Below are 12,589 nucleotides of genomic sequence, written 5' to 3' on the forward strand. Positions count from 1 at the left end.
CCTTACATGTGCTAGGCGAGCGCTGTACCGCTGAGTCACAACCCCAGCTTCCCCCTACTCCCCACCCCCGTTGCTTTTCATTACACTAAATTGTAAACTGTCAATACTTCTCCCCCATGCATTTCCCTTACCCCCATTTCACCTTATCTCTTTTATAAATGCACTCTCTTTCTGCTTTCAAGATTTTTGAAGGGGCTGAGGCTGTGGCTCAGTGGTGGCGTACTTGCCTGGCATGTGTGAGGCACTGGGTTCGATTCTCAGCACCACGTATGAATAAATAAAGGTCTATCTACAACTAAAAAAAATTTTTTTTAAAGATTTTTGAAGACTATCTCTCCTGGTGAAAAGCTACTAGGCTTCCCAGAAGAGATCATTCTACAACCTTGACTTAAAGGGAAAAGTCATCTTGACACTTTTTGGATTTTTACCTAATATTGCATAAAAACTTGAGCTTTAATTTCAAAAACAGTCATGTTAGAGTCACAGATTCACATTCTCCAAAGAATAGAATTTCATTAGATAGGATTCCCATTGATGAACTTATAATAATTTATAGAAACTCATGACCTGTGTAGAAATATGGAAGGCACCAATGAATCTCTACCATCTCTAAGCACAGACTTAATTTCCTTTTTAAAAAAATCAACAATACTTTACATAATATATAAAGTTTTACTCTCAAATAGTCACCAGCCACATGTGACTATTTAACTTAATTAAAAATAAGTAAAATTTAAAACTTAGTTCGTCAGTTGCTCAACAGACACATGTGGCTAGTGGCTACCATATTGGACAGCACAAATATTAAAGCATTTCTGTCATCACAGGAAGTTTATTAGTACTGAGAGAGGCTGTTTATGAATATTGTTGTGAGAAATGATTAGAGGCACAGAACATGGAACCAATGGTCCCTACAAATTCACTAAAACAACTTATCTGGGAAATGAATTTCACTCTTTTAGAATGAATAGCAAATTTAAAAGCACATTTCAGCTTTAACAGGTAATACAGGTCCTTACCAAAAATGTCTTTTTCTCACTGGCCCCTGCACATGAGCTTGTTGTTACTGTGGGGCTGTTCAGAAGGGCTGAGCTGCTGCTGTTGTGTTTTTTCTTTAAAAACAAAAAAACTGAAGTTAATGATTTGTATCCTCCACATAACAGAAAAAAAATGTGACATTACTCAAGTAAATTATCGGTGCAAAGAGCCAGTACCCATGAAGATTAATTTCTAAAAAATAGTCAGTTCTTTATACAACTTTCCCAACCACTGACTTCACTCCAATAACATAACAGCAGACATAGGGGAAAAAAAAAAATCAAGATTTCTTTTATAATCGCTTTTAGGCTCTAAACAGAATGATTCCTAAAAGGTAATTCCTGTTAAGGAACTATCAGGGACTACTTCACTCCCTTTTCCCTCAGTCCATGTGGGTCTTCCAGCTCAAAACAGCTTCCCCTTTTCACCCACTAACTGATATCTACGCCCATAGTTCAGTATGGAAAAAGATCAGCTAACTGGAGCAGCGTTCACAGGCATACTCCACATAGGAAGACAGGAAGGAAAGTGAGGTCATTAGGCTCAAGCCTGGGGGAGGGAACTCAATTCTGGTAAAATGCTCCTTCCAAAAGTGGCTTTGAATACAAATAAGTTATAACAAGGAGAACCCACACAATTAGACAGAATAATGTATGAAAATATTAGAAGAATGGGTCCTAATCTGTTCCTAGCTCAGTTCTGCAAGATAATTACAATGAAAGCTTTCTAAAGTGATCTCTCCATTAATAATATGGAACAAAAATAATCCTCTCCACCTCCCCCCCGGAGGGGGGGGGCTTAGTATTCCTAAAGGCAGGAAATACTCTAGGAGGCAAGACCACAGATAGAAAAAATCCTAGAGCCTTATGCTTATGCTTTCTCTAGGAACCAAGGATACTTCTGAAGACTTGGTAGACAAGATGCAAATAAGAGAAGAGGTTAGCTCATGAAAGAATGGATATCATGGACAAATTTTCATCAAACATGTGCAACACCATCAGATACAGCACTGGTGATACCCACTAGGGAGGAAAGCTCCCCATCCATTCATTCCTCTCCGCAGGCCAATGTACCCAGGAAATAGGACAATAGATGACACTAGATGACACTAGAGGTGAGAAGATTCCCAACAGCACACAGGTTTAAATGTTAACAAAAATAGGCAATGTTTTTCTGAAGAAGCACAGGACTCTCAATAAAACAAATATTATCTCAAAAATATATTATGAATCAATAATGGGAAACAACTATAATTTTGTATAACCCTGAGGGTCTCTTTCCCTTTCCATGCAATTTCCCTTCTCCCTCCCTTTCCCTCCCACCTCTCATCCCTGTTTAATGTTAATCTTCTTCTCATGCTCTTCGTCCCTACTCTGTTCTTAGTTACTCTCCTTATATCAAAGAAGACATTTGGCATTTGGGGAAACAACTATAAATAATAATAACAACAAGTCATTCATTGTTGCCTTTAGAATATATTATGTGGCATTTTTAGATTTAAAAAAAATTTAATTTATTTTCTGGGGTACTGTGGATTGAACCAAGGGGTACTCTACCACTGAGATACATCCTCAGTCCTTTTATTTTGAAATAGGGTCTTGATAGTTGCAGAGGCTATCCTTGAACTTGCCATCTTCCTGGCTCAGTGTCCCAAGTACTTATGTAACATTTGAATGAAATTTCCCTTCCTAATTATGTTTTACATAAAATTAATTTTCTCTGAATACATACTCTAAGGTATACTCTAAAATACTCTGAGTTAGGAAGCATGAATCTGAACTAAGGCCAAATAATCAGTAAAGGAAAAAAAAAGTGTATGAATACTCTCCCCATAATAAGTAAAATAATTATTTTCATTCTTCTTCTTCTTCTTCTTTTTTTTTTTTTTTTTGGTACTGGGGATTGAACTCAGGGGCATTCAACCACTGAGCCACATCCCCAGCTGTATTTTATTTAAGACAGGGTCTCACTAAGTTGCTTAGTGTCTTGCCATTACTGAGGCTGGCTTTGAACTCAAGATCCTCCTGCCTCAGTCTCTCAAGCCACTGGGATTACAGATGTGCATCACTGCACCCAGCTATTTTTATTCTTTATAAATGAAATGCTATGCACAAGGCTCTGGAACTTCAGGTCATAGACTCACATCTGGTTGATATATATCATTTACCATTTAACAGACTGTGAAGGGAAAGGACCACAGAATTCAAGGCTGTTAGTAGAGTGGCCTTAACTTACCAAATATTTCCCATTGGAAAAATCCCTCTCCAACAAATCTGTTAAGGCCACACATACCTGCCTATTTGGGTGACCCGTGTCCTTGTTCTTCATGGTCTCATATCCAGATGCACGGGGACGTCGGCTCATCTGGAGGGCCACCAGGTCCTTCATGATCGAGTCCAATGCCTCCTGTTCATCTGCAATGAAAAACAGCACATGGGCTAAGGGACTAAAACATAGATCAGCAAAGCACTTCCATAAATGATACAACTAATACTCAGGGGGTTCTGCCTAGATAAAATGACAGACCCAGTAACAACAATCACTACAGTAGATGCCTCACTAAAGTAGATAAATGAGATCAGATTATGACAATTTAAATTTTAACGAATTTTTAGGAGCGCTCCAATCAAAAATCTGGCAGCAGTATTTGCCAACTGATTGCAACTAAGGAAGATACTAAAAAAGAGCAATTTGTCCAGTATTAGAAAAACTTAACAGGAAAAACAGATGCAAAGTTGGAGCCAAGGCACAGGAGGTGCATACCTGTAATCCCAGCAATTTGGGAGGCTGATGAAGGAGGATAGAAAGCTCAAGGCCAGCCTGAGCTAATGAAATCCTGATTTAAAGTAAAAATAAAAAGGGCTGGGGACCTAGCTTAGTGGTAGAATGCCCCTGGTTTCAATCCCCAGTACCACAAAAAAAGAGAAAAAAAAAAAAAACATAGCACACATGTGTAACAGGGTATTTTTTAAAAATATTTTAATATTTAATTTTTAGTTTTTCCGCGGACACAACATCTTTGTTTGTATGTAGTGCTGAAGATTGAACCCGGGCCGCACGCATGCCAGGCGAGCACGCTACCGCTTGAGCCACATCCCCAGGCCTATAACAGGGTATTAATGAAAAGATAAATTCAGAGAGAGCTGAGTATTTTACACAGTCAGTCCCAGACCTATTCTTAAAACATCATATGTAGGAGAGCAAATCTTAAAAAGGTACCAAACAAGGACTTCAGGTAGCTACTTGGAGCAGAGGTTTTTTTTTTTTTTTTTTTACAAGCCTTGCATTTGAATATAGGCCCCCTAACTCTACAAAGTTTACAGACCTTCTGCTTCCTATAGGAAAGTCAAAGGGCAGTTCTATTGTTTTTCTTCCCTGACCAAGCAATGCATTGTCTCTACCTTACTGGCATTATTTTTAATCTCTTTTCCTTGAAATAGCATAAATTACTGGAGTTCTCATGCACTGAAAACAACTGAGCAAAAGCAGAACCCAAATCAGCCCAATTCTAACTTTTGCAAAATTCTCCTAGGTCCTTCACGAGGTTTCTATTCATTCAATGAACATTTAGAGGTTGAAAATAATTAAATCTGTTGCTCTGCAAGGGAATATGGGGGATGAATTGTTACACTTTGATGTCAAGTGAGTCACTTGGGGACTTGGGACACAACTTTAAAAGAAACAAGTGCAAAAGACTACTCCCAAATAGAGTGCCTATCTTCTGCCCTTTATGTTTGTCCCTTGGAAATATTCTAATACCCCAATGAAAAGGAAAACACAGCATCATTCCAATTTCTTCTCCCATACTATTTGCCTCTCCCCTCTTCCTAAACTACTCTGCTTAGAGGCCCACCACACCTCAGAGGAGGTAAAGGAAAGAAAGGACAAAGGTGCCTATAAAGAGGTTTTTGTCTATCCAGAAAAGTAAAATTAGACTTAACACTTGCAAGAAAAACATCAGAAGAGTAGCTTCTCTACGATTCCACTTCAAAACACATACAAAAATTTGTAAAGGGTGACACAGTTATAGTACCGAAAGCATTCACATGGGACAACAAATGGGAAGTGGGTATCTCCAAAAACACATTAGTCGAAATTAAAACACATAAGTCCCATCACTATTTTATATTTTCTAGCAATTTCTTTATATGCTCCTTAGAGAAAAAGAACTTTGGACTGAGGATGTAGCTTAGAGGTAGGAGCAGTGGGAGGACTATCTTGGGTTTTTGTTTTGTTTTTTGTTTTTTTAATTCTTACAACCAAGATTTTAAATCTCGAAAATAGCTCAGTGTTAAAGTGCTTGCCTAGCACACATAAGACCCAGGCTTTGATCTCTGGCATGCAAGAGAGAGAGAGAGAGAGAGAGAGAGATGAGAGGTTGCAGGGGTGGGGGTATAGATTTCAGTTGTCTAAATTTTTATATTGAACAAACAGGGATGTGAATAAAACATACTTTTTGAGTCAAATCCACAAGTATGACTGGCAGAATTATTTCTAATTCTGTATCAGATGATGCTATTATAAGAGCTGGTTTATCGGGTTGACAAATTCCATCTCCAGAAAGCTAATCAACTCCCAACAATGCTTAATGGGATAAACCTGTTTGGTAGTTTTCGAGCTGAGAACACACTAAGGAATGGTTTGACACTATTGCCTGACACAAGTAAAACAAGGTTATAGAACCTGTTTTTATGTAAAAGTCAAAGTTACTAGAAGCAAAATAGTTCTTCAACAGATACTTCAAACTGAGGACATGGATAAAGACAGGAAGGAAATCAAGTAGCTCTTTTAGGCATTTCTTCCTTGACTGTGATTTTATCTGAATTATTTGCACCCCTTCAGTGTAATAGTCCTAAATAAACAAAACTTATTCTCCCTAAACCTCAATTTCCTCATCTGTAAAATGGAGGTAATAAAAGCATTATTTCACAGAGTGCTGTGAAAATTAAAAATCGGAAAGAAAGAAAAAAGAATAAATGAACTTATAAATTACTTCTCATGGTACCTAACATTTAGCAATACTGAAAACAAAAATGCTGGCTATTATTATCATCAGTAGGAACAGGTCAGTGGAAAAAAACTGGAGGCTACTTAATCTACCTTAGTACTTAAATTTAATCCTGAAAATTTATTAATTATTAACAATAACCATTTACTGAATATTTATCATATTTTATATATTAGAATGTTTTATTCTTTTGCTTGTTTTTAGGGCACTGGGGATTGAACACAGGTCTTCATAAAAGCTAGGCAAGTGTTCTACTGCTGAGCTATATTCTAGCCCCATTAGAAATTTATAAAAGCTATTTGAAAGTATTTCAATTCTAGGGGTAAAAGAATAAACACCACACAAACATTAGTTTATAAAAAATATTAACCAAGGCTGGGGATGTAGCTCAGTAGTGCACTTGCCTACCATGTGCAAGTCCCTGGGTTTAATCCCTAGCATTACAGGAAAAGAAAGAGGAAAAAAAAAAAGAGAGAAGCAGTTGGCTTTTTGAAGTTGAGCATATAAGTCAGCTGTAGAGCAAGGACTGGGTTCTAACCCAGCAGTTTAAAACACACATGTACATGCATAAATCTTTTTTTTTATATTTTTTAAAATTTGTTTTTAATATTTATTTTTTAGTTTTCGGCAGACACACTTGTTTGTATGTGGTGCTGAGGATCGAACCCCGGCTGCACGCATGCCAGGCGAGTGCACTACCGCTTGAGCCACATCCCCAGCCCCCGCATAAATCTTAAATGCAAAAAATAGTTAAGCCCATGTCTAAAATCCCAGCAACTCAGGAGGCTGAGGCAGGAAGATCACAAATTTGAGGCTAGCCTGGGCAACTTAGCAAGACCCTGTCCCAAAGTACAATAAAAAAGGGGTGGGGGTACAATGCAGTGGTAGAGCACTTGCTAGCATGTGTGAGGCCCAGTACCCAGACTCCAAAAAAGGAGAAGGGGGGAGAGGGGAAAGGAAGGTACAGGAGGAAGAAGTAAGAAACATATGAAGGGAAAGGGAGGAGCATTCATAGATGATACAAAAGAAACCATATATAAAACAAGAATCAGAGTTCAGGCTTACAAAGTGGGAAGTCTTAAGCAGTTTTAAGTAGACAGGTATCCATAATTTCCCAGCAGCATGTACTTTTTCTTCTCTTAAACCCTGACCTAGGGTATGGGGGCTGCCAAACAACACATTCCTCTTTTTAGCTCCAGCAGGAAGTCATCCTTCCAGATTGAGATATTACTTCTATCTAAAAGAAGGGTCTTAAGACATTTCCCATGTAAGAGTTTTCCTGGCTAAAAATACAGAAAAGTTGCCAGATGCACAGTGTCCTCCAATAAACACTGTCATCTGGCAAGATGTCTGATTACTATGCCATACACTCTCTCTTTTCCATATATACAAATCCCCAAAGTAATATTTTTATCTTTGTTTTCACTTAACTAATGATGTTATTTCTTCATCTTGCCAAGGCTCTACCCAGCTCTGCCAGATTATCTGATCACAGTGCTCAACCCAGGACAGCCTATGCTTCAGAGTGTCCCTGAGTCAGATTTTACTCTTTCTCTTCATGACATTTCACATATTTCCAGTGTCTCCACCCTGTCCATACCCAAGCAAACGTCATTTTATAACAAGTATGTACAAAAAGTCCCCATCCTCAGTTCACAAATTTTTCTCCTTCAATAACATGGTTGAAACTTTGCTAGATCTCAAAGTTAAATTCTGGTGTTTATTTTTCTGTTTCTAGGATATATAACAGGCATCTGACATTAATTTACAGTTCAAAAATTTTAAATACATATTACAAAGAAAACCACTGCTTCCTCATAAAAAGAAATACTATGTATCACCTTTATATTTTAAAATTTGAAAAAACTAACTTAAAAAACTAGAAGCTATAGGATTGTGTGGTTAAACCATTAGTTACAGAACTGAGCTCTCCTTCTTGCAAATCTTTACATACTTTTGACAAAGTACCTATATTTTTTTTGTTGCACTTACTGGTTAACCATCCCTAATCCAAAATCTGAAATGAGTTAGGAATGTTCAACCAGTAAATGCCATGCAAATATTCCCAAACCCAAAACCTCTGAAATTTTAAACACTTCTGATCCCAAGTGTTTTGGAGTTAAAAAAAAAAAAAAAAAAAAGTAATATTCAACCTGTATTGTTTATATGTTTTTGGTTCATCTAATCTAACTATAACTTCTTGAGCAGAATAATGCAGGTACAGGGCTTAATATTACATCTGGAACATAGGAAACACTTGACAAATGGGCAAAACAATAAATGGATAGCTTACATAGAACCAGAATTGATTCTTATCATCTGTGTGTCCACCAAAGTAGCACTTAATGGATGGATTATTACTTTTTTATAAATGCTTAAAATTCAGTTTTAAAATCCAATTGTCAGTTTTAAAAAATATTAGAAATCATGTTAAGACATAGTAAAAATATCACAAATCAGGTTATGTTGATTCGTGAAACTGCAATTCAAGGTTTTCTTTCTTTCTTTTTGGTACTGGGGATTGAACCCAGGGACACTTGATCATTGAGTCACATCCCCAGTATTTTTTTTTTCTTTTTTAATTTTGAGACAGCATATTGCTAATTTGTTGAGGGTCTCACTAAATTGCCCCAGACTCCTGAGTCATTGGGATTACAGGCATGCATCACCACGCCTGGCTATAATTCAAGTTTCAATCAAAAGTTAATAACCATTCTGAGTCTACACAGGTGATCATATTCTAGCCAAACTAAATTGAATTTGGTCTTCCAGGGAGCTCCCAACAGCCTTGGAACCCTAGAGACACAGGCTCTGTAAGTCACCATGATTCTGACATCAAATCAGCGACTAGAACCAGACTATTTAATCCTATACTTAGTTCACTATATTTTCCTTAACATTTCCAAGTTATTACATGTGTTTCAGTAACATATTCCACTAAGTTTCAGATTATATTTATAAAAACACCAAATAAACACTAGTGAATTAGTCTCAGGTATTATTAACAGCACTTGCCATTACAATTACTAAAACTGGGAGGGAATTCTACGGTAACCAAGAAATAACAACCAGTCAATCCCATTTTTTTTTCCTTAATAGTTACATAGCATGGTATCAAAGTAAAAAGAAGAATTTTTTGTTATTTACAAAGCATAGTTTCCACTAGAAATTTACTGGAGCTAATAACCAATATAAAATCTGACCTGTTTTTATTAACAATCCAAGTTGCCAAATAGGCTTGAGTCTGGGGCATAGAACAGCTCAAGAAAATATGACTATTAACAAAAGAACCTGCAGGGCAGGGTATTCAAATTAGTCTGAGTCCTTTCCTCACTGGGATGGAGTTCAACAAGTGTAACTAAGATATTAAGGAATCTATGTTTCTTTTTCATCAAATTATTTCATTTATTTGTTTCGTGCTGGGGATTGAACCCAGGGCCTCTTCCTTGCTGGTTTATTTAGAACTACAGCAACCAAAGCAAACTAACTGGAGATGAGTTTTCATCATTTACATCACCAAAATAAAATTAGTATTTCAGAGAGAGTGTGTGTCTATGTACATATAACCTTGCTGAGCTCTAAACAAAACAAATAAAAGAGCCCGGTGTCTAGAAAACTCAATACTATCTCTCACAGTGTGTTAAGATCATCTACAGAAAAGAAAGAGGTAGGGAATGGCAAGGGGAGAAAGAGCCAGGGCAGTGGTTTTTAAACTGGCTTGTCCAGCGTATTGCTGCCACCAGACAAGTTAATTCCCCTCTTCACAGTCTCAGTTTTTTAATGTAAAACTGATAAAAGGACAAATTAAAAGTTCCTGGTCCTTTACCTTTAGGACTCTGAAATTACCTATATAGTTCCTTTCCTCCCCATAATTCAGACACTTAAACTTTTTAAAAATGTCTTGAAAACAGGTTCGTATATCTATTTTAGGTAATGAGATGTAGCCCTCACATCTGGACAATCTTACTGGTTTTGCAAAGTGTGAACACCTCAAGTTCTTCATAACCCCTTTTGGACTTAATGCTGCCACACAGGACAAGAGTAGACTTATAGAAGACTAACTATTATAATATAGGTTCATAAATCAATTCAAAAATTAGTTCAAATTCTATAAATATTTAAAGCCTTGGGAAGACAAAAACAATTCTGTGCCCCATTTATAGTAAATGTTCAAAAAATGTTTGTAGAATTATATATTTGAACATCAGGCCTTATTGGATTCCTTTATATGTTTAACTCTCATGGGAGACATTCCCTAGAAGAGAAAGAACTTTTAAAGAACATAATTGGAAAGAAACAACAAGCCCAGCAAACAAATAAACGCTTCCTATACTGTTTGAGGGACAGCATGAAACAGAACAAGGCAATTCATTCAAAGAGTGTGGAGATGGGTCATAAATGAATATCTAACCAATGTGACATAGCACACACTTAACCTACAAAATGCCCTAATAACTTGACCTGATTATTAGGGTAAAGCAAACATTAACATTCCCTCTTCACATGGGACACTGCGGAGAAGCAATGAATGGTTTTGCAAAGAATCCTTTTTCACTCAAGTTCACCCTTTTAGTAATTCTTGTGAATGGGGACAACAGTATTACACCGCCTGTCTCGTCTATTCCTTAATCTGCTCCAATGGTCATTTGTTAAGTACTAAAAAGGATATGAAATCTAGTTCAAGTGCTGCGTGTGGAAGACATTATCAGCTTTTCTTAGATTACATCTTCCAGCTAAAACGGCAAATATTGACAAAAAGGAAATGATTTCCTAGAACCTTTTCTGTAGCAAATGTTTCTTTCAAAAGTTACATAATTTTCAGGAATACCACAAGAGAAAAATAATAGACGTAAAACACCACAAATGAATCTTTCAAAAAGCAGCGGAAGAACTATAATCTGCAGCACCCTACATTCCTAACCTCCTGCAATCTGCGTGGAGCACGCATTTCTCAACCACGCTGTTGATAACAGAGATTCGAGTTTAATCACTTCGCAGCCGATCCTCGCACGCCCTTCCCCCTGCGCTGGGGCGCGCACCAGGACTCGAAAGCAAGCCCCGGGAACTCACAGGCTGGCCTATGTGAGCAAAGGGAAGGAAATGACACAGGCAGGAAAAAAAAGCAAATCAAGGAAAAGACACAACAGCAGCTGGGCCTGCACCAGCCTCCAACCCGGGCCCCACACTGCGCTCTCGCTCCCCCTCCCTCGGGCTCGAGGGCCGGCTCGCTGGGGCTGGAGCCGGCTGCCCAGCGGAGCACTGGCCCTGGGTCTCGCCGCCGCCTCCTCCTCCTCCTAGGGATGCGCCTTCCGCGCCTCCCGGAAAGAGGGCTGCCTAGTGGGCTCGGCCGGCGGGGCAGTCCCGGAGGGCCTCGGGAGCCAGAAACCCGGCCCCGGCGCCGCAAGCGGGTGGGCGGGGGGCCGACCGTCCGCAGCCCGGGGCTGGGCGAGCTGTCCATGCCTGTCAGGCGGCGGCCCAGGGCTCTCCTCCCCTCCAACCGGGGCGGGGCGTCGCGAGGCAGCGCGGGCACAGGCCGGGGCGGTGGCGACACTCACCCATGGTGGCGATGGCGGCGGCGGCTCGAGCCCAGGAGTGTCACCTCCGCAGCAGGGGCTGCATGCCGGGGGCCCGGGCGGCGGGGACGGCAGCGGGCCTGGCTCCGCAGGGGGGCCGCGGGCTGCGCTCAGGGCCCCCGCCGCCTCCCCAGGCTCCGGCTCCGGCTCCGCCCGCAGCCGGGCGCTGTGGCATGGGCAGGGTGGCCCGCTACATCCCGGGCGCTCCCGGGCTTGGCCCAGCCCGGCCTCGGCAGTGCCGCTTGGCCCGCCCGCCCACCAGTCTCTCAGTCCGGCAGTCGCTCGGTCCGGCCACCGTTCTCCACCTCAGGAACGCTCCGAAAAACAAACCGCTGGTCGCGCAGCTCGCCCCCCTGTCTGTCACTCACGCCAGCATCCTCCAATCCCAGGCAGCTGCAGGACCTTCGCACCACCCCCACTCCCTTCACCAGCCAATAACGAGAAGGAAGTCAGCTACCCCTATTGCCCCCCTCCCAGGCTCTCTCCCAACACCCTAAACTCTTTCAGCCGCCAGCTAATCATCAGCACCACACGAAAACTAATCCCGCCTCCTCCCTCAGGATGCCAATGGCCAAGCAAAGTCGGTTTCCGAGTGATGTCTGGCGCCTGCCAATCATCAAAACATAGCCGGTTTCCCGTGCTGCTAGCCAATCACGGAGAAGGCTTCGAGCCTCAGTCTCTGCGCATCTCTAGCTGGAGCTCTCTCCAGCTCTTCCCGGGAGGTGTGGGCTGCTCCAATCACAGCTGCGGTGTGAAGCTCCGCCCACATTCCCACCTCCCATCAGTCATCGAAGGCTCCGCGGACGCGCGGGCTGGCGCGGTTCCCAGCCGGCTACTCTGGGCCTGGGGTTAGGAGGCGGCCGCCAGGGCCATTGGGCCTTCCGCCCTTCGGTTCTAGGCTGCCCCCGTGGTCCGGACGACTCCGGAGGCCAGCGTCTTGCTCCTCCCGGTGTTAGCCCCAGTGGAGGGT

The 12,589-nt window shown here is 40.9% G+C and overlaps 1 protein-coding gene across 2 annotated transcripts in view; it reads right to left on the reverse strand.

The window, feature by feature from the left end:
* Positions 1–11,960, reverse strand: part of Map3k3 (mitogen-activated protein kinase kinase kinase 3) — a 69,447-nt gene extending 57,487 nt beyond the window's left edge. Inside the window, exons 1-3 of one of the 2 annotated variants that reach the window (XM_076869518.1) lie at positions 11,602–11,960; positions 3,331–3,452; positions 1,020–1,112 (exon numbers count right to left, since the gene is read on the reverse strand). In XM_076869518.1, the coding sequence (XP_076725633.1) occupies positions 1,020–1,112; positions 3,331–3,452; positions 11,602–11,605 (219 nt within the window). In that variant the 5' untranslated portion in view covers positions 11,606–11,960. The remainder of the gene's footprint in view (positions 1–1,019; positions 1,113–3,330; positions 3,453–11,601) is intronic. The other variant, XM_076869519.1, reaches the window with a different exon arrangement.
* Positions 11,961–12,589: the final 629 nt, after the last annotated feature.

Source organism: Callospermophilus lateralis, chromosome 11 (genome assembly GCF_048772815.1).
Source record: "Callospermophilus lateralis isolate mCalLat2 chromosome 11, mCalLat2.hap1, whole genome shotgun sequence".
In the NCBI taxonomy this organism is placed as follows: Eukaryota; Metazoa; Chordata; class Mammalia; order Rodentia; family Sciuridae; genus Callospermophilus; species Callospermophilus lateralis.